This window comes from Quercus lobata, chromosome 8, assembly GCF_001633185.2.
Source record: "Quercus lobata isolate SW786 chromosome 8, ValleyOak3.0 Primary Assembly, whole genome shotgun sequence".
Taxonomy (NCBI): domain Eukaryota; kingdom Viridiplantae; phylum Streptophyta; class Magnoliopsida; order Fagales; family Fagaceae; genus Quercus; species Quercus lobata.
In genome coordinates this window covers 27,332,222-27,354,226 of record NC_044911.1, presented here as the reverse complement: position 1 = coordinate 27,354,226, position 22,005 = coordinate 27,332,222, and the positions used below count along the sequence as shown (strand labels likewise).

General features: G+C 35.8%; 2 protein-coding genes and 1 non-coding gene across 7 annotated transcripts; 2 read left to right on the top strand and 1 right to left on the bottom strand.

Annotated features, from left to right (window-relative positions):
• The first annotated feature begins 7,824 nt into the window (after positions 1–7,824).
• TRNAI-UAU lies at positions 7,825–7,898 on the top strand. Its single transcript has one exon. It is a non-coding gene; the product is annotated as a tRNA-Ile (tRNA).
• A 172-nt stretch (positions 7,899–8,070) lies between these two features.
• LOC115954652 (protein IQ-DOMAIN 1-like) lies at positions 8,071–15,865 on the top strand. 5 transcript variants are annotated; one of them, XM_031072569.1, is made up of 7 exons: positions 8,071–8,188; positions 8,341–8,375; positions 8,824–8,936; positions 10,961–11,128; positions 13,164–13,439; positions 15,133–15,246; positions 15,332–15,865. In XM_031072569.1, the coding sequence occupies exons 3-7, from the start codon at positions 8,862–8,864 to the stop codon at positions 15,614–15,616; spliced, it is 918 nt and encodes a 305-aa protein (XP_030928429.1). In that variant the 5' UTR covers positions 8,071–8,188; positions 8,341–8,375; positions 8,824–8,861; the 3' UTR covers positions 15,617–15,865. The 5 variants fall into 5 exon arrangements, with proteins under 5 accessions (XP_030928429.1, XP_030928427.1, XP_030928426.1 ...); XM_031072567.1 differs by lacking the exon at positions 8,341–8,375; XM_031072566.1 differs by lacking the exon at positions 8,071–8,188 and having other exon boundaries at positions 8,195–8,375; positions 13,182–13,439.
• Positions 15,866–17,610: 1,745 nt separating this feature from the next.
• LOC115954651 (transcription factor TCP4-like) lies at positions 17,611–20,701 on the bottom strand. The gene is made up of 2 exons (XM_031072564.1): positions 18,126–20,701; positions 17,611–18,029 (listed from the first exon to the last, which is right to left on the bottom strand). Exon 1 carries the CDS (start codon positions 19,448–19,450, stop codon positions 18,170–18,172), a length of 1,281 nt encoding a protein of 426 aa, XP_030928424.1. The 5' UTR covers positions 19,451–20,701; the 3' UTR covers positions 17,611–18,029; positions 18,126–18,169.
• Positions 20,702–22,005: the final 1,304 nt, after the last annotated feature.

The following is a 22,005-nucleotide window of genomic DNA, read 5'->3' as shown; positions in this document are numbered from 1 at the left end:
TACTTCGGAGATTAAAAATCCTGTCTCGACCATGGTAATTTTTGAAAGCCGAGGACGGCTGGCGCTGATCACGTGCCTAGGGTCGGTAAATAACTTCTGAACGGGAGCGTACCCTAATATTTTATGAGCGGCTCGGACTTGACCATCTTCGTCATTTACGAAAACTGCCACTTGTAGAACAGTCTCCAAGTCCACCCGATTAACTAAGTGAAAATGCCATTGATAAGCGTGTGGATCTACAAAAGAAAAACACATATGCATGGTTAGTTACCGAACCACATCAAATTAGAATGGCGCAAAGTGTCAGCGCCCTTCCATTCCCTATACCCCACCTGGTTCTCCTTCTACTATGGGGCACGGATTGCCATCATGCCATTCACCGGAGACGATAAGGAAATCCTTGTTTAATCCCTTGTTGGAATCAGGGAGGCATTGAATTAGTCGAACCCTTTCGTCTCTCGTCTTCATGTAGTAGGATTTCCCCTTCAAATTTTGGAGATTATAGCACCAATTCACGTCATGGTGGGTCAGTCTTAGCCCCATCTTTTCGTTTAAAGCATCCACGCAACCCAGAATCCTAAACATGTTACCGGTGCACTAGGTGGGGGCTAATCGGAAGTGCCTGAGGTAACCCCTCGTTACCGACCCCATAGGGATTCTCATACCCCCCTCTACGAAGGCGAGGACGGGAATTACTACCTCGCCCGTTTCCCTCTTATAGTGCCACTCCCCCATCTTACAATGCCTCAGACTTACGTTGGGCAGAATCCTGTAATCAACGATGAACTTTTTCATCGCCTCTTCAGTATCGACTAATTTCCTCAGTCTCAATTTAGCCATCTCTATGATTTACTAAACAAACTTAACCAGCGACGGGAGAAGAAAAGAAACCAGAGAAAAATAAACCCAGAAAAGAAAAAGCACGAGTTAATGGAGGCAGGGAACTTACATAAAAGAGGAAAGGCGCTTCGGACATGATTTTTATGCTGGAGATAGACTTGAGTTTGGACGAAAGTTCAGATGAATCCAGGGTATATGCGCTAGAACTCTTAAGTGCAAAACTGAAGAGACAGATCCGTTCCAAAAAAATCATTTATACTTCCTAGGGTAAACTGCACAAATTTTCCCGCCCATAAAGACCAAGGAATCACCACCGTTTGATCTTCATCATGTCGTAGAACGTGGGAAACACAGAGCCGCCCGTATTTAATGAGGCCACGTTTCACCTTCCAAGGGCTTTAGGAGCGTGTCTCGGGCAGACGGAAAGTCTCGGGAACCGATAGGTGATAAGGATTGACAGGCATTGATAGGTGTCTGATGTCATCAAAACCCTCCTATCCGTCCGAGGAGTTGGATAGTAGGATTTTGAGGGGCTATTGTGGGGTCAGGGAACTTATGATCCGGCCCACGCTCTATTAGGGCCCGGGGCTCGTGCCGAGGAGGGTATTTGCCGAGGACGAATGGGGAAAGGCCGAAGTGTCGAGTGGAACAGCCGAGGATGACCCTGTCCTCGGCACTCCAGGACTTCGAGGGGAAAAGCAACGTCTCGATGATGGCTGCCCCCCAAAAAGCCCCCTGAAGGAGATGCAAGTAGAATGGGACCCACGTGGGGGTACGATGCGAAACTGGTTCAGGGTAAATACGTCCCCTCCACATTAAATGCACCCGCCAGCGTCCTGATCATGTTAATGAGAAAAGACGCCTGGACAGGGTGACTTCGATCATCGCAACTAACAGAAAGCAAGGAGTGACAGCTGATGGAATGGGTACAGAAGTAGGCACCTGCCTGATCAACAAGTGGAGGGCTAAGATCAACCAAGAAAGGCTATATAATGTGAAGGTTAATGCACCAAAAAGTGGCTCGGAAAAATGGCCAAAAACCAGAGCCTCCCAGCCCGACTCTAGGAGAAAGACTCCTAGAGTGAACACGATTTAATTATGCATGAACTCCACGAAAAAACCACCGCCTGGTGACCAAGGCCTAGCCTTTCAAACCCACGCTCTATAAATGATATTGTTTGGGCCTCTTTACGTACGAGCCCACTATTTTCTTGGGGTCGTTACGAATCGTGTCCTTACAATATATATATATATATATATATATATATATGAATATAAAGCATATAGTTTAGAATAAAGATTTTGATTTGGGTGAAAAGGAAAAATGGTTAACTAAAATAAGGGGGAAAAAAAAAACTGTTATCCTAAAACAAAGAGAAAATTTTAGGTAAACCCAAGTCAATGTTGATAGTTTTTTTTTTTTTTTTTTTTTTTTTTTTTTTTTTTAGCAAAATATGTGTGATAAATAGATATATGTTTGACAATTTTGTTAAAAGAGCTCCCCTTTGCAAAGAAATACGGGATGAGTACTAGAAGTAGAGGACTTTAATGTCAAAATTAGTTATAAGTTTTCAGCATCATCTTAAAATTGCTTTTCAAGTTGCTCTATTTGTTTCAATAGAAAATCTTATGTTAAGATAATTTTATACATTTTCTTGTGTTTGGTAGTATTAGATAAGTTGAAACTCTCTAAATAAAAAAGGGTCAAATGAAAAATATCTCTTAACTTCCTTTATTTAGATTGACATGAGATAAAGTTGTTTTCTGCTAAATTTTTTTAAAAACAACTCTATCTCACGCGAAGCTAACTAAAGAAAGTCAAGAGATAATTTTTTAACTCATTTTAAGACCACTAAACATAGATAAATAGGAAGTTTTCTACAAAATTATTTTTGGAAAATTATTAATTTTTCGCGAAATATTAACGTCGAAACAAAAAGAGGAGGAAAGTAATCTCTTTAGCAAAATTGTCAAGCAAACAGCAAATTTTACATATAGCTTTGTAATAGAGCTTTCTTAAAGAGTTTTTTTTTTTAATGGGCTTAATCTTTTTAGTGCCACTTTGGTATTACATTACCAGGTTGTGGTTTATCTCTAGTACTTTTTAAACTGGAATTTCCTTTTATTTTAATGAAAAACTACCACGTCACCCACTAACTAAATAAAATGTGGAAATTAAAACCTACTATCATTTGTCATTATATATTTAAAATAAAAGGACATGTCCAGTTTAAAAAGTACTGGAAGTAAGCCAGACCCACATTACCAAGGGTTTAAGCTAAAGATTCAATTTGTATTAATCTTAAAAGCAGAGTTACATGGGCAAAGGGTCTCTCTCTCTCTCTCTCTCTCTCTCTCTCTCTCTCTCTCTCTCTCTCTCTCTCTCTCTCTCATTGTAAAGTTTTGTGAGGCATTCTAAAATGTTCTTTAAGAAAAAAAAAATACTAGTTTATGGTAATGGATGAATGGTAACTCACCAAAAAGAGGTTTGAGCTCCTCAAAACCTCTATCAAGAAAAGATGAAATTTTAACTTTTCGGACCAAAAAACCCTCTACCATTTGTAGCTTATGCTTTTAGATATTTAGGGTCTATTTGGGATCCACTTATTTTGCTGAAACTGAAAACTTTTTGCTGAAAGTATTGTAGATAAAGGTAAAAGTTAGCCAAAATAGTACAATGAGACTCATGAATGAATAGTACCAAAAAGTGCAGTGAGACCCATAAATAGTAGTAAAAATAAGCTGAATAGTAAAATAAGTTGGCAAAAATAAGTGGTGTCAAACGGACACTTACTACTTTAACAACACTATTCATTGTAATTTGCTATATACTAATATACTCAATAGCTCCTCAAAAAAATTTTTTTTGGGGGGGGGGGGGGGGTATAAATCGGCCCCTTAAATCCAAACACCAAAAATATCTATAACAAATCCCCAAACTTGAAATTTATCAGTTGAAGACTATCAGTTTGGTTACTTGAAAAAAAAAAAAAAATCACTTCTCCACACTTCAACAACTCAACAATCTGCTTTGTTGTTGTCATCCGCTCCAACCTATAGTAAATCTCTCTTCCCTTTTCTCTCTGTTTTGCTTTGTTATCTGCTGAGATATCCCCTGTTTGGTAAGTCTCTCTATTTTGTTGAAGTAGTTTTTAATTTGTTAGTGCTTATAGATGACGCCACTGTGTCAGTTCATGTTTGATTACTGACTTAGAGCATCCACAGCAGTGGAGCTAAATTTTTATCTTTTTAGCTACACAAAAAGTCACTTTATCTATTTTACCTTCTTATATCCTACAGCAGTGGAGCTATTTGAGCTTTTAGAGCTATTTGAGCTTTTAACACAATAAAATAATATAAACACTATAATAAAATGATATTTCATTTAACCACCAACACACAACCACAACCACCATCAAACCCATAAAAATCACTGCACAACCACAACCTCGCCATGCCCATCAAAACCAGTGAAGAAGAAAAAAAAAAAGAAAGCAGAAAAATCACAGCCCGAAACACAAACCCAACCCGAAACAAAAACCGAAACCCATGCCCAAAAAAAAGCCCAGCCTGAAACACAAATCCGAAACACAAGCAAGCCCGAAACACAAAACCGACACGCCGAAAATAGAGAAGAGAGGCCGAAATGGGTCAGGTCGATGGCCGAACGTAGGTCGGCGGCAATGGGTCTGTGGCGGCTGGGCTCGTGCAGATCGGCGATGGGTCTCTGAGGAAGAAAGAAGAGTTTGTGGAGGAAGAAAGAAGAGATGGAGAGGCAGTGAGGAGAGAGAGACGGAGAAAGGAGAATGAAGGAAAGAATAAAAAATAAAAAACGAAGTGTGAACACAAAATAAAAAATTATTTTTCATTTTAGCTTTGAACTACAATACACATCTATCCATAGATGTGTACTGTAGCAAAAAGCTAAAAAATTTTAAGTATAGCTCCATTGCTGCAACCTCTTTTTTGTGTTTTGGTGTAGCTAAAATAGCAATATAGCTATTTAGCTACACTGTTGCAAATGCTCTTATAGCTGGCACATTTTTCTAATATTTTATATTATATATTTTTGACTGAATATTTTATGTTATATTTAATTTGATAACAATGGTTACTGTTTATATTCATTGATCCTCTCTTAAAATATGTTTATATTTGACAAAGTATTATGTGTAATTTTGCTCCCAAAAAAAAGAAAAGAAAAGTATCATGTGTAATTATTGAATGATTGTTTAATTGTGTATAAAACAAATAGGCTACTATAAAATTTAATTCAAGATCAATGATTAGTAGTTTTAGTACCATAAAAAAAATAAAAAATAAAAATAAAAAAACCTAAACTGAGAACATAACTTTATTGAATTAAAGCTAACTTATAATTTTTTTTTTACTTAAGGATTTTGTAATTGTTATATTTAGCTTGACCCCCTCCTAAAAAATATTCTTGACTCCGCCACTGTTTGCAACAATACCAAAATGATAATAAAATGTTTTGAAGTTGTTATTCTCATTTGGGAACCAAATTGATAAAGGTCTTTAAGATGTGAGAAATAATAAAAGAAGACATAATAAATATGCTTTGTATTTTCATACTCAAACATCATCATTATCCTCGTCATCACCATCATCATTATTAATAATAGTCTCTCTCTCTCTCTCTCTCTCAAAATGGGTTAAGTGCAATTTTGAAAAATAAGTACGGCTATTATGTCAATTCATTACTTTTATTAAAAACTTCAGGGAAAATTACACTGTCTTCTATTGAAATTTGGAGGAATGACACTCACTCCTAAATCTGAAAGGAAAAAATACTCTCTTCCCTTGAAGTTTGAAAAAAATGACACTCCCCCTCCCCCCCCCCCCTCCCTTTCACGAATATTAGCAACAAAATTTTTAAATTTTAACAGATTTTTTTTTATCAAAATTTAATCATGGTTAGTAAAAAGAGCATTCACATGAAAAAAAAAAATGAAATGAGCATATTATAAAACGTTTTGCTTAGTCTCTTTTAGTCGCACCTTACCAATTGATATTATTTAAGTTTGTAAATTCTTGAATTTTTTAATTGCACCTCTCATCAATGCTTTGCACCAAAATTTATGTGATAAGCATGGACGGTAATTAATTTTGGGTCTAGTGAAATTTTTAACAATAAATGGAGAGTAATTTTGAAAATCTACCCTTAACCAAATGGCAAATTAAGATACAACATTTTTAACTTTAATTTAACAGAGTTTGGTCAAATAAATGTTAAGGGGGAAAATTTTTTTTCCCTTCAAGCTTTTGGGGGGAGAGTTTCATTTCCTTAAATCTCAATGGAGGTGAATCTAATTTGCCCGAAACATAGATAGTGCCTTAAAGATCCTTAACTCTAAAACTCAAATTTTCAGCTTTAGCCTAAAGCCACTAGTGGAGGGAAGTAAACGGGGGCCAACCCCCTTGGGCTTTAAAAAAACATCTATCCACTCTGCAATTTTTCTTTAAAATGAAAAATATAGTTTAAGTTTCACTTATTATACCCTTTTGAAAAAAATTTACCTACTCTTGCAATTTTTCTTAAAAATGAAAAACATATTTTAAGTTTCACTCATTAGTCCCTTTTGAAAAAAAATTTCTTGCTTCATCCACTGAGTAAAGTTGTTATTCAACTTTAAGGATCTCCTTAAAACATATTTATACTAATGAGTTAGACATACTTTGATGGACCTTAAATCTCTTTAGTAAAAAGTGCTATATGTTTGAAAATTTTGCTAAAATGCTCTAGGGATCCCCTAAACTGAAAGAAAACTTCAAGTGAAAGCTAGAATTTTAAGCTACTTTAGGCTTCATTTGGGAGTATATAAGAGAATGGAATGGAATTGAAATGAATAATTATGAAGAAATGTAATGTATTTAAGTAAAGGAAATGAATGGAAAATAACATAGAGGGAAAATAATGGAATCGTTTTATGATAATATTACTATTAAATCCATATTTTAAAATAAATGGCTGAATATACAAGGGTATTTTGGGAGTTTTAGTAAAAAAAAATTATTAAATTTAATTCTATTCCCTCAAATTCCTCCCAATTTTGAAGAGTGAAAATTTGAGGTTTTATGGGAATAGATAGGAATGAGTGTTCCCTCCTACCCATTTCATTTTTTTCTACTTAAACTCTCAAATAATGCTAGAGATGCAAACTATTTTACAAAAAAATTTACAAACTACTGATGTGGTAAGTGATTATTGGTAAATGAAAAAGTGATTTAATGGTGGACCTAAATGAAAACCAATAAAAAGTTGGCCACATCAGCAGTTTGTAAAAATTGTGTAAAATAATTTGTATTTGTAGCATTACTCTAAACTCCCAAACAAGGAAAAGGAAAAATATTCTAAAATTGTTATTTTTATTCCATTCATTCCTCCCAATCAAGAGCTAAAGCTCTTTGTGCATTATTCCTTAATTTAATAGAAATAAATTAATTTGTATTAGGCTCAAGATTAAGTAGCCAATAAATCAAGAGAGGGAGAAATTGATATGGTAAAGCATTTGACTCTCTTGGCTCTTGAAGTTCAGACTTCAGAGCTTTTAAGAAGCCAAAATGCACACTGTTTACGTGTTTTAGAAGTGGTAATTAAGCACAACAACTTATCTGCCGCTTGTATGCGTTCAACAGATGGGCTTCAAGAGCTTAACCGAAGGCTGCCTCAATGCTCAGAATCCAAAATTAGGAAAAAGCCCATCTAAAACATAGAAGCCTAAATAAGTGGTAGTAAAAACGTATGGGCGTATATATGATGAACAAAATCTCTATTTGCGTTTGATTGCTTAGCTAACCTGTCCATTGGGAGATGCTTTTAAAAAATTAAAAGACAATCTGTTTCTGTAGCCTCAATCCCAAAATGAATGTGGCCCATATCATGGTTCCTATAGTAAAGGCGAAAGTTGAAGCACACAACCCAATTTCCTTGATGTAGCTTTTGAACGCCAAAGACTAACAACTGGTCCCGTAGCTCAGTTGGTTAGAGCGTTGGTCTTATGAGCCGAAGGTCGCGGGTTCGAGCCCCGCCGGGACCACGTATCCCTAGACTAACGAATTAATTTTTTATTAAATTAATAAGTACAAATAACATTACGTGATATGTATGCTTTTGATATTTTGCAGTATTACACAAAATTGACTGTTGAACTTGGAAAGATAAAACAGCAGCTTCAGTTTAGTTGCGTTGTCAGTTGGAGGTTGAGAGACCCTCTCTGTAGACAGAGAGATACCATCACCATGTCTCCTCTCCTTTAATTTATTTATTTATAAGTGCCAACATCATCTCTGCCTTTTTCTTGAATTATACTCCAACCCATTTTCTCTGGTGCGCATCCCTTAAGCCATCTTAATTTGTTTCCCATTTCTGAGTTAATTATTAATTGTTGTTACATTTATTTATAGTTTTTTTATTCAATTAATTATGTTCTTTGATCAATTGCTTTTTCTTTTTCTTTTTTTGTGTCTTGAATTGTGTAGCATACACCTAGAGTCTAGAGAAGAAGAATATTGCTGTGAGTGTGATGAAGCATGCATATATATTTCTTTCTGCATTCATTGAAAAATATTTATATATGTAAATTTTATTAATGAATCAGATGCTATTAGCTTATTACGTTTGCTCTACAGGACTAATGGTGTTTTGAGGCATAGGTAACCTCCCTTGATATTGATGGCCTTTCATTTTTAGAAGTAGAAAAGGCCTATGGCCTTTGTGGCTTTTCAATTCTTGTGCAGATGATTGATTCCCATATTTAGTTCTTAATTTGGCTGTTGCCGTTTAAGTTTTCTCTTGAAATTGGATTTGAAGTGTTGATGTAGTATTTTATATAACACCATATCTGGATATTACAGACACGATTGTGGTTCTTGTTTTCTTTTCCTACCTTCTTGTTAATGTCTTTCTCATGACATATATGAATTCTATTGCCTTGGCTGAGGAAACTATACTTTTTGTGCCAGGTCTGCCTTGGGCTCCGTTGCAAGCTTCTGAATTCGAAATGGGTTCTGGAGACTGTTTTAGGTCAATAATTAGCCTAAGAAGAGTGAAGAAAGATAGATCCAAACAAGCAAAGGTAAACATTTTCATATGTTTATCATGCAGAGTTTATTAACCAAGAGTTTTCGTATGCCTTTTTGCCTATATGAGAGGAAATAACTTTTGAAGGTGGGAGGGGTTTTTTTTTTTTTTTTTTGGAGTGACATATAAGCAATTCAAGTTTTGTAGATTTTTTTTTTTTAACTCAAATTTTGTTTTTTTTTTTTTTTTTTGTGTGGTGGGGGGGGGGGTGGAATTCCAAGCCAAATAGTTAGGCATTGGATTCAAAAAATAAATAAAATTAAGTAAGAAAAAAAGAGGAAAGAAACATTCAATTGTCTTAAATTCTTTTTATAAATTTATAGAGTGACTTTCATTTTTTAATGGGCATCATAATTGTAAATAGGGTCATTCATTAGAAATTAGTAACATACAATAATTACAACATAATAATACTAGACTTATCACACGCGCTTTGCGCATGCAATAATGCTCTTTTTTTTCTAGAGTTATAATGCTTAAAATGATATATAAATAACTGTGTTTTTTTTTTCAAAAGAAAAAAAAAAAAAAAAAGAAGAGGTCAAGTAATGTAGAATAATATTTAAAAATGAAATAGAGATAATGTCCTAAGTTTTAGGCCGAATTGAGAAGATAAAGGAAAAAACCTAAAACTTAAAAATAGTAAATTACTCTTTTAACCAGTTTATATTTTTTTTAAATTTAAAATTATTTAACTATAAGATAAGGGTATTTTAAAGAGTTTAAGAATTTGTGTAAGGGTATTTTAGTACGCAAAATGTTGAAAACCCTGTTATTAATAGTATAGATATGTACAATATCTTGAGAGTAATGAAGGACCAAAATATCTACAAGAATTATCTAGTTTTTCTTTGGATTCCCCTTTGCATTGTCATAATTCAAAATGATTCTAGGTGCTCTCAGATTTATCAGTTCTTATAGAAGCAACAAAGCATTTCTTAAAAATTGTATGTGGAAACCATCATATTCTATTTAGAAAGGCCAGGATTTCTTTTGTAAATTCTTAGTGGTAAACAAAATCCTACAAAATTAAAATAATTTAACAGTTGAATTGGACAGCTAAAAGAGTTTATATATAGATATATATATATATATATATATAAATTTCAAAATTCAATTGTCACAAGAAGTGGAGAGGAAGAATTTGAACTTTGATTCTATTGTAAAAGAGACAAGACAATACCAATTAGTTACAATAACATAAAGCTGAATTAAAATTAAAAAAAAAAAAATCATTGAATATTAATTAATTTCCTACTCCCTTCTACGTTGTAAAATTGTAATAAATAGAAAACTGGAAGGGAGATGACTAAATTAAGTTTGCAGTGTTGTTTGTTAATGCTCCTTGATAGATCTTTTAGTAGGGTTAGCATCTCCAACTTTAAACGGGGTTTGGACCTCCATATTCTGAAGATAAATATCACACTCTTGTAGTCTTCTCTCTCCTTTCCGAATATTCCTCTCATAATATCATTTTTCTTACTTACCCTGTTACCTCAATATACTGTATTATTTTTCTTGAATGAATACAATATCTTTGACAAGAAAAAAGAAACAAACACCTCTTCTTAGTAGGGTTAGCATCTCTAACTTTAAACGGGGTTTGGACCTCCATATTCTGAAGATAAATAATACACTCTTGTAGTCTTCTCTCTCCTTTCCGAATATTCCTCTCATAATATTATTTTTCTTACTTACCCTGTTACCTCAATATACTGTATTATTTTTCTTGAATGAATACAATATCTTTGACAAGAAAAAAGAAACAAATACCTCTTCTTCTTTTTTTGTTGCCAAATTGACCAGGCTTTTCCTTAATTTAAGTCCATCGATGTAGGATAAATAAATGACAGGAAGATTTCAACAATCACTTGGAAGTGGAACTAAAAACTAAGTTGAAATTTTTTTTGTGAAATTAATGCTATTCTGGCACTTACATATCAAATCTCTCTATCCTAACTGATTTTTGTTTTGATAACTATTTCCTTAATCTAATCTATTAATACTTATTCAACATAGGTGCACTCAACTACTGATAAATCAAATGGTTCCAAGAGCAAGAATCAGTCTCATACAGAGTCAAGTAGTTCTTCCAATGGTGGTCCAAATGAAATTCCAAATGCTCCACCAGTTCCAATTAAAAATATAGCTGCCACTCGGATTCAAGCTGCATTTCGGGCATATATGGTACTCCCTTAACATTTCTCTTTTGGGTTGTCGTAAAAAGGCTCTATATATATATATATATATATATATATATATATATATAGGGATTTACTAACATGTGCCCTTAGAGCATACATTAATAAACTATTTTATGAAACTTTTTATGGAAAAAAGAAAAAGTAATTCACTGTTTTGACAATTTTTTCAATTTTCTATAAAAACTTTCCCTATATATATATATATAAAACTTTCCAATAGTAGAGGTTCAATTTTCTATATCATCCTCACATTTTTTTCAAAAAAAAAAAATAAATAAACAAGATTCTTGTCAAAATTTGTGCTACCTCTATTATAAATTAAAGTACAGTCTAAGAAGATCATCATATTTTTATCTTTTCATTAATAATCGTGCCATTTGAAACATTTCATATATTGTGGGACAAATAGTGTATCTGCTACTCTATTTGTCCCACAATATATGAACATCAAGCTAGTGTCCCAACTCCCAAGTAAGGTTTCAACTTTTTCTGTCTCAACCTAGATATTTTGATTTTGAGGGAGTGTCACCAACTCACCATGTTATTGTCCCTTTATATATATAATTTAAGCATCACGTGAGATGGCACTTCCCCAAAATGCTAACTTTATATCATTCCTTATTTTACTGAGGAAAAAGATTAATTAAACCATAGCTTTGAACCTCTTATGTAGAAGGCATAAGATTCAAGATGGTTCCCTCAAGTATAGTAGGTTGATTGGCATAATAAAACACCAAAGATCATTTCTGCATATTTCTGAGTACAGGAATAACTAATGAGCTTAATGAATATGTATAGTAAGCTTTTCATAGACTAAATACAGAGGATTGCAATGTAGAGCATACAATTTAAGAATAACAAAAGAAATTAGGCAAGTAGATTTATTTTGGAGGTATTTATTAAATTAGGAGTTATAACTGATAGTTATGACATGTGACATGATATGCTAAAGTTTTTCAATGTTTCTGGGATGTTAAAATACTTCCTTAAATGATCCATTCTCTCAAATAAAATTCGAAATACCTGATGACATAGTTCAAATAACCGAAGAATAAGAAAATAGAACCTGAACAAATGATATTATTAGTTCAAATCAGCAAAATAGGCAAGTAAATTTTTTTAAGTAAATCAAGTAGTTGAATATCTGGACTCTCCTTCCCTCATTCACCCCTATACATCAACCTCGGAGATAGGAATCAGTGTCTGTCTGTAGTGTCCTTAATTTTCTTGTCAGTGACATTGATAATACAAGTGCCACTGCATGATGTTAACAGTCCAATTCTCCTGGTAATATGTTTCTTCTCTTCTTAGAAAAAGATACAAGAAATGATAGTTCTACTTGACTTATTGACATCGTTGTGTAAATGGAATACTACGACTCTGTTACCAGGGCAGAATTCCTATCACAGAAAAGCATGAGAAATTCATCAGGTGGACAACTTTCAGCATTGATCAGGATCTTTGGTATTTGTCTACAACATTTATATTGGAGTATCATTAATAAGTTTTAAATCGAAGTTTTAAATTGCAGGATCGTTGACAAGCTGTAAATCCAACAAGTTAGACTGTCTTAAGAAATTTATGCAAAAGGGCAGAGAAAACTAGTTAGATTTTATAATTATTATTATTATTAAGCTGTTCTTCTCTCTCAAAAAAAAAAAAAAAAAAGTAAATAAAAAGGTGCTATGTGAATAGTGAACTATGTACTTTTAACCAAACATGTTTATCACCTTATGAATTCAAAAAACAAAAACTATCTTGAACATACGAAGCTACCGTTCTAATTGCCTATATGACTATGTATGCTTAAGCCCACCTCAACACGTTGTAGTAATAGGATTGCATATGCATATCAGACAACTTCAATCCCAGTTATCTTTGGCACGAAGCCATAGGAAATAGTAAAAACTTGTATCAATGTAAAATGGTGCTTTCATATGTGGGCTAAAGCTCATCCCATTAGCACTTATGGTGAACTTGAATCTCCATCATCAAAGTCTCTCTTTCTACTTAAACAGGCAAGAAAAATGTTACAGGCAAGAAAAATGTTATGCCATCAACAATCAAAAAATGAAACATTATGCCATCCGATGGGGACAGTGAGATTTCAGGGCTTCATTCAAGATCAAAATGTCAGAGAGCAAGCATCAACTGCATTGAATTATATACATTCATGGAGTAGAATACAAGACCAAATCAGAGCTCGCCGACTCCATATGGTCACAGAAGGTCGAATTAGGCAAAAGAAATTGGAAAATCAGTTAAAGCTTGAAGCTAAGCTCCATGAGCTCGAGGTACTGTGTGTCTGTGACTATCTCCTAATTGTCATTACTGCTTTGTTTTATTGCCTATAATAATTATTAGTACTTTGCTGCCAGTCTTGTGCAGCCTCTCGTTTGGTGGGAGGCCAATGTAATTATAGTTAATTTCTTAGTAACATGATTTATTAGGAGTCAGAAACCAATTTAAAAATTAAAAATAAAAAAAAATCCTCTTTCTATGGCATTTGAAATCAGTAAATTTTCTTCTGCTAATACTTTTTTTTGGATAAGGTCATCTCATACTTTTCTTGCTCTTGTAATTATACCTGTTCTGATGGTATTTGCATTTATTCAATTGATCAACAAATCATCATATCATGTGGTTTAAATTCTAAATATTTGTTTATTTATGTATTTGGTTCGCTAATCCAGACATTTCATTAGAACAACTATACATAGTATTGATTACTGGGACTAGGGGAAGGGGTTGAGTGAATATGCTTTAAAGGCGAAGCATATGTGACTAGTGAGTTCCCCGCTGAACCTAATTACACTAACTAGTTACATGATTGAGAACAAGGTGCTACCTTGTATCATCCTTTAAGACATAGATTTCTGGTCCTATATATTGTCCCTTGAATCAGTTGGGAGACATTTTTTTATTTTCCTCGATTGTGCATCTTATATTCTTATTTCATCTATATAGCAAAGCTAGTTGTGTTGGATATTGGATCTTGTAGTCGTGACCATGACTAGCTAGGAGCATTCTACATAATGTTTAACTCGCTAACAATCAAACATCAAGTCTTGAAAATGTTTGAAGAGAAACTAATGGTTTTCAGTAATATTTAGCAGTCACTTTTACAATTTGAAGTCTATTAGACTTGGTAATAAAACTTTGTGTTGCCTATTATCGCACTTTGAATTAGGTTTTATGGAGGGAAGTAGGGTGGCCATTGCTTTGTAGTTTCTAGCACGGTTTTCCTAGTTTCCTTCGTGCTACGCGTATGCGTTCCTTTAGCGTCCATTCTCGGGTTGTGATCAATAAGATAGCTTTAATTTAATTAGACCAAAGGCCGCTTGGCTGTTTTGAAGCACATCCAAGCGGATATACATATACTGGAAATGAACTCGCAAAACATAAAAACAGAAAATTAGATTGTGAATTATTAAAACACATGGCATGCCCAAAATTCATCACCATAGTTTGGTCCCGAAAAGTTGAATAAGCAAGCATATGGGTAGAACTTACCTTCTCTGTTAAAGCACATTTGTTATAATTACAAATGTTACAAACTCAGTAAAACTCATCCTTGAAAACCGGCTTGCAAGGGGAGAGTGTCTAAGAGCTTATAAACATATGATTAAGCTTATGCTTAATCCATGTGGAATACTAAAGATCATAACAACATTGGTTTTTTTTTTTTTTTTTTTTTTTTTTTTTTTTTTTTTTTGTGGGGGTGAGGGGGAGAAGGAACTTGTATTAGTGGCAAAGAGTAACACGGTTTGTGTGGTTAGCTTTTTAGAAATATTTCCCGTTTCCCATGCAACTAAAGCATATTAGCTATCTAGCTTTCGTTATTTATTTTATTATGCATATCGTTTCATATTTTCTCTTACGCAGCTTTCAAAAGCATCTAAGCTCCTTAAAACGGCTAAAAGCTAACCTTATCTGAACATCCAGGATGGATGGCCATTGCTTAACAATTGTTAATTTGGTCAATAGGTGGAATGGTGTGGTGGCTCTGAAACCATGGAGGAAATCCTTTCCAGGTTACAACAGCGAGAAGAAGCCGCTATTAAGCGTGAGCGAACCATGGCATATGCCTTCTCTCATCAGGTCTGCCCTGAGAACACTTACATCCTCAGTTTTAATACTAATGGTTAAGAGTTATAGAAAATTAATGCATAAATTTGACTAGCAGTGGAGGGCCAACTCTAGCCAATATCTAGGCCAGGCTTCATACAATCTTGGCAAGGAAAACTGGGGTTGGAGCTGGATGGAGCGCTGGATAGCTGCTCGCCCTTGGGAGATCCGGGTTCATGTACATTCTCCTGAATCGAAGAAAGTGCAAACCAAGCAGAGCAAATTATATAAAATGGGAAATCAGCCAGAGAAGAAATTAACAGTTTCATTCAAACCTGCTTTATCAAATGGGAAGGGAACCACAAAAGTGAAAAACTTGGTCTACCCAGCTGCTGAAAAATAAGCTGCCTAAGAATCATCTTTATGTTGGCTTAAAATTGAAGACATACCCAGCTCAAAGATTTTAGCTTTACCAATTTCTGTCATGAATTTATTGTGGTTGTTTTATATCTTGGTTTATTAATTTGCCCATTTGGATTTGGTATGAATCTGTCCTTGTGTGTAAATAAGATAACTGACATTATATTATTGTTGGATTGTCAGTAATATAATTATACACATTGTACATATATATTAAAATGCGTGTTTATCTTGGCTTTGTCTTTAAAATTCATTTCCCTAACATATAAACTTATTCTGATTGTCGTGTGGCCTATGATGGAAAATTCTGAACTCAATTATTTGGATTCTTAGAGCATATGGCTTTTTAAAATATGAAGCTTTAAGAAAGAAGGGTCCAAATAGTACGGAATCCAATCATTCATAGCGTGAAAGAAAGCAACGGAATATCAGATTATGATGCAGAGGCAAATAAGCTCTAATATTTATATTATATCTACACTACATAAAGAATATTCAACAAAGCATAATCCAACTCATGCGTCCATTATATATAAACTATATACATTCTTCATTTGCCTCCTTAATTAAGGTATTTGATATGCATCAAGAATACTACATCGTCTCCTTTTCCTCTTCTCTACCATTCTTCCCCCATTAATCTACATATTCTTCTGCTCATGCGTACCAATTTCCCCACCAAGTACTCATGATTTTATTACTCTCATTTAAAAGACTAGCAATACGGTTGGCCACCTAAACTTTCAGGCTTTCTTAATTCTAAAGGTTTATTAAAATCTTCTCCATTTATGTACATATGCTTCACCCACATTCCTCTGCCGTGCGTATTAACTATTAACAAACCATAAGTAACAACAATCATAAAGCAAATGTCACAATCTCAACATAAGGCAACTGTTTTTCCCCCCTCCTCCCCTAAAGAGTAGAAGAAAGCTCCTGGTTAAGACTGATGAATTCATTTAGGCACTGAGATTTTACAGCGTAGGGGACCATAGACAGATGGCCAACTACCACATTTTGGTGGTATCCATCTTTGCATTCTTCCATAATTAAGCAGGTTGAGTACAATCCATTCCCCTTTTATGGTTCCTACTTCAGATGTGCTCCACTTAGCACCACCACAAGGTCGGCACGCAGCCTGTTACTTATATTTATCAACCATACTCGTCATAATCATCATGGAACATCATAGATACCAACCCAACCTGATCTTTAATGCCAAAGTGAAATTTTGACAACTTGTAACTCAGATCTATGCCCTCTTTATTGCACAACCTAAAAATAACTTTTTTTGAAGACAGGCTAGCTTTAAATCTCTAACACATAGGCTCAATAAGAGAAACAAGATTTGTAATAATGCGGGCACACAGGGGTTTCAGGGTGGTTCATGAATTTAAGTTGAGGCCTGATTAAGACTCATCCAACTTGTCCTTCAAAATATAAACTAAAAAGACTCATCCAACTTGCATTAATTCAGTAAATAGGTTCTCAAGACTTATATAGCAAATTCGCATTCATAATAAACATTTTTCACGTTAGTTTATAGTATATGCTAAAGTTCCTAGAGATGGACAAGAAAGAAGCTGCTTAACGAAATTTCACATTTTTTCCTTCTCAACTTGGGGGGAGAAATTATTGTGGAATAAATTATTATTCTACTTCTTTTCAACCATCAATGAGCTGTAACTAAAATGACATTTTCTTTCCTTGTAAGAACAAAGTGGATGGTGAGTTCAATACGCACCGAATGTGCTTAAACTTACCACCAGAAACATCAAGTTCAGTGCTCCGAAAACCCAAGCAACCAAATTGATGAAAATTATAAGATATTCTTTCAATTCTTTTGCAAGTTTAAGGAAATCCTTGAGGCCGATTGGACTGTTCCATTGGAATGCAGTAAAGGAACAAAACAATCACAAGTCACAAAGAAACTTCCTCACATCAACCTGAGAAATTAACCATTACTAAAAGTAGACGGAAAAAAAAGTGCCTGTGTTTTATGACTAAGTGTTCAAAATAGAAATGAAAGCAAACAGTTCTTGCAAAAAAACTAGTTGCAATTTCACCCGTTGGAACTCCAAAAATGGAAGCTGAAGGCAAACGGCATGATATAACAAAAAAGTCTGACAACAGAAACGCTTAGCAATCCAATTCAACAAAGCTTAAACAGCGTTTGAGCTTTAAGAGCCCACGCAAACATAACAACAAAGCTAAAACATAATCAGCTGATAGAAGCTAAACAAATCACGGATTGAATAACCTGAACTGCACTCAGATTTCTTCTCCCCACGGTACAAGCACCATCGATTGAATTGACCAAACATTCTCCTCCCTACTAATTCTTGATCGGCATAACAGCTTACTTTCTTAGCCTCCTTCTAGAAGATAGAAGACTCCTGCATCAGCATTTTAACATTAAAAAAAGAAAATGTTAATAACCAAATGAGGAAGCATATTAAGAAGAATTCGAGAACTGGGTTTTGAAGTAGCACCTTGTACAGAGAGGGAATTCCGGATTATTATTATTATATTTCAATCAATGGCGAGAATTGGAGGAAGCAGAGGACAGCTTATGGGAGATGCCGTCGTGTTCCTCTTCACCCTGGAAACGTGCTGGAACTCGAAACCCGGAGAATCCGCCAGGGGCGAAACCGATTCCTGAAATGGAAGACTGATGGAATGTTGGTGGAATAAGATGGGGATGAGTGGCAGTGGCAATGGTCGGGTCTATCCAAGCGCGAACCGAAGGTGTGTTACTGGACTGAAGGGGTCCCCTCTGTTGAAAAAACTGGTTTTGGCCGAAAAACGGCTGCAGTAGTTGCTGAGTGGAAGTTGTAGGTGGCGAATTGAAGATAAATTCACCACCAACACCACTACTACTGGCACTACCAGTTTCTGCACCTGTACCAGCATTCCAAGCTAGCATTCCCTGGAAGCGGTTAATCTCTGCTGGGTGGTGGTGGTGCTCAGACCACCCAGCAGATGACCCATCAAAACCCAACGGTGTGGTTCCAGAGAAGAGCATATGCTCATGCTCATTTTGATGATGGGTCTGGGCTTGGTGCTGGTGCTGGTGCAGAAGAATTGGGTCGTGAAAAGATTGAAGTGAGAGCCGCAGATCTTGGCTCTGGCTACTGGTTCTTGACAGCAAATCTGGTGGTGGGTGGTAATTCTGAAACTGCGTGGTCTCAGCAGATGCACCCATTGGGAAAAAGGACTTGATTGTGTCAGCAATGGAGTCCGAGTCCAGCGATGGTGGTAGAAAACTCGAACTACTACTACTGTTATTATTCGGGTTCTCGCTCATTTGATGCTGAAGATTATGAATATTAGTATCTGAAACTCTACCACCATCGCAACCCACCATTGTAGTTGCTGTCCTACTGCCAGAAGCAACGGTATCCACCGCGCTGCAGTGAATACCAGTTGGATTCTGGCTCTCGTCGAGTATCTGGGTCTGGTGCTGGTGTTGCTGCTGGTCTTGTTGTTGTGAGATGGTCAAAGTGGTGGGCTTCCATGCTGGAAGCTCTTCGAGTTCGTCGATGGCGGTTTTGGCCTTTTTGATGAGCCAATCGACGGCCTTGCTGGGACGGTCGTAGCCGAGGCGGTCCTGGACGTCGTAGAACTGGATGGCGGTGTGTGCGGAGAGGCGTACACGGCGGTCTCTGGGTCCCTTTGCAGTGCAGACCTTGCTGTGGCGGTCCTTGCGTCCAGTAGAGCGAACAATGTGGCCTCCTTGGACCTCTACGATCTCGCCCCCTCCGCTTCTTATCCCAAATCTTGTCGATGTTGTTGCTTGGTGGTGGTTCTCTCCCATTTTTCTTGCATATTCGATGCAAGTTGAAGTAGGAGGTGGAGGCGGAGCTGAAGCTGAAGCTGAAAATAAAAAGTGAGAGCGTTTCTTTGGGGTTTGTGGTTGTGAGAGTGAGTCTAGGCCTCCATACAAAAACTGCTGATGATTTTGGTTCAGGTATTGATGGGGGTATTGCTGGAAATGGAAAACTGGGTCTTGATGGTGATGATTTTCTTTTTGTTGTGATGGAGAATCTTGATGGAGTTGTTCTTCTTCTAAGTGACTTGAATTTAGGTAATAATGATGATTCCTTTGAGGATCCAGACTCAGTCCCTTGTGCTTTTCCTCTTCCAGCTTTTAATGGAACAGCAAACTTTTTCTTAGTGGGTTGTTGATTCTTTACTCTCCTTTTTCTTCCCAGTAGTACTAGTACTCTCCTCTTGTTGCTTGTGCAACTGCCACCACTCTGAAACCTGATACTTCTGCTTCTGCTGATGCCTCTCCCAAAACGCCCTGCCATTCAGTTTTCCCAGTTCCATTTACTCAACACCGCAAACCAAAGCCCCCAACCTATTCTGATAAAAGAATAAAGAAAACCAAGCAAGACCCAGAAGCCTAAACGAACTCTATTTTCAGCCTAACCCATCTCTCTGCCTTTCTCTCTCTCTCTCTCTCTCTCTCTTTTTACACAGCTTTTGATAATTGTGCCTCTTTTATGTACCAAGCAGTACAAATAGGGTCAATTATTTAATACCCCACTTGACCAAGCAAAGCAGGGAACTAGAAACACCCACTTTCAAGAGGGATCTTGTTGGGAAACTTCCTGCAAATTTTCCATATTTTTTCCTCGCAGGCACTGTGAGTGAGTAAAAGAGAGAAAAGAGAGGAGAATGTGAGTGAGATTTGTGTGGTGGTGGGTGGAGGTGGTGGTGATGATGGAATAGTAAATAGAGGCTATAGGGAAGAGGAATTCTTTGTAGGCCTATAAGAGCCCTTGATGATGCCAGTGATGAGTGTGGCAGCGTTTGGTCAGAAAGAGGATTAAAGATCCCTGTGATCTCATCACTGCGTCTCCTGCTGTTCTTGTACAAGCTACACTACACATAACAACAACCCAAACTCTTTCTCACTCATTCAATCACCTTAACTTTTAGCTCCTCGCCTCCTCTCTCCCTTACAACTTTCACCCCTAAACTTGTTTTTTTGTTGTTCAGTGTTTTTCTTTTTTACATCTTGGTAAGAAGTTATAACTGTTGATTATATGGCTGAAGAGATTGTCTAGATGCTTCGGTGGACTATATAGATCCTTTATATGCTACCACCAACCCATTTGAAAGTGACCCCATTCAACTTTTTCTGGTCTCTCTCTCTCTCTCTCTTTAATGCTTCACTTGAAAGACCCAACATCATCTTCTTCTTTTTTCTCATTTCCCTTCTCCCAACCGACCTTTTTCTTGTTTGTCGGATCAATGCACACTGAATAATAACGGCCACACTTGTTTCTTTTTTCTTCGTTAATTAACCCTTTTTTTTTTGTGCTGAATAAAAGGGGTGGCGACGACCATTTTGTAACTAATCCTCCATGACGTAACTTAATAGAGGTATCCCGTTAGAAAATGTTGGATTGAGTCATAATTATTGTGGTCGAAACGTCACAGATCTCACCGTAACACCCTAAGAGAACCAGCAGGAGAGGCACAATACAAGTTAGGAAACCGTCCTCCACACGGTACCCGTCACGATTCAAACAAGGGACATTGTGCTTGCATGTGGAATCTCTCCCAACTAGGCCACCCCTCCTTGGGCCTTCGTTAATTAACTTAATCTGTAACAAAATATGTTCTTACATATTTGTCCCGTTTTCTAATTAAATAACCGTGATGATATCTTCTTATCTTTTGGGAGCGGGACCAGAGGCTTGGGGAGCCCTATCTATTATTAATATCCTGCCTGGGTTCCATGTAATCAACATTTTCTACATGGCTTTGTAGTTTGTACTGTTGAATTCTCTGTCAACCAATCGATTAGGAAACTCAATAAAAGATTTAAGTTAATCCATTTTTTTTTTTTTTTCAATGTTGCAAATGGAATTTTAGATCTAGTTTAAAAATATTCTAAATTATCATAATCTCAAAACATACCAATATCATTAAAGTAAAAACGTAAATAAAACATATATATTGACATTTATAAATCCTAGATCCACAATACTTTCATAATATTTTTACAACAAATTCTAAATAATAAATTCTTACTATTGGTTAAAAAAGTGATGTCAATGACAAACCCAAATTATAACTAGTAAAAATCTAGCACCTAAGATTTGTTATGAAAATATAGATTTTTTTAATATTGTAATATATATATAAAAGTTAAAGCATAACATTTATTATTGTTACGCTCTTATTAAGCCAAATCGGCAGTGTAAAGGGGTGGGCTGTGCTAGTGGTGTTGGGCTACCTCCTGCTGCACTAAGTCCAAGTTTTCTGGATAAGAGAGTCGGGACCAGCCCAACTTCTGCTTAAGTTGGTCCGGCTTGTGCGCAAACTAGGCCAAATCTAACAGGGACGTGCTCACAG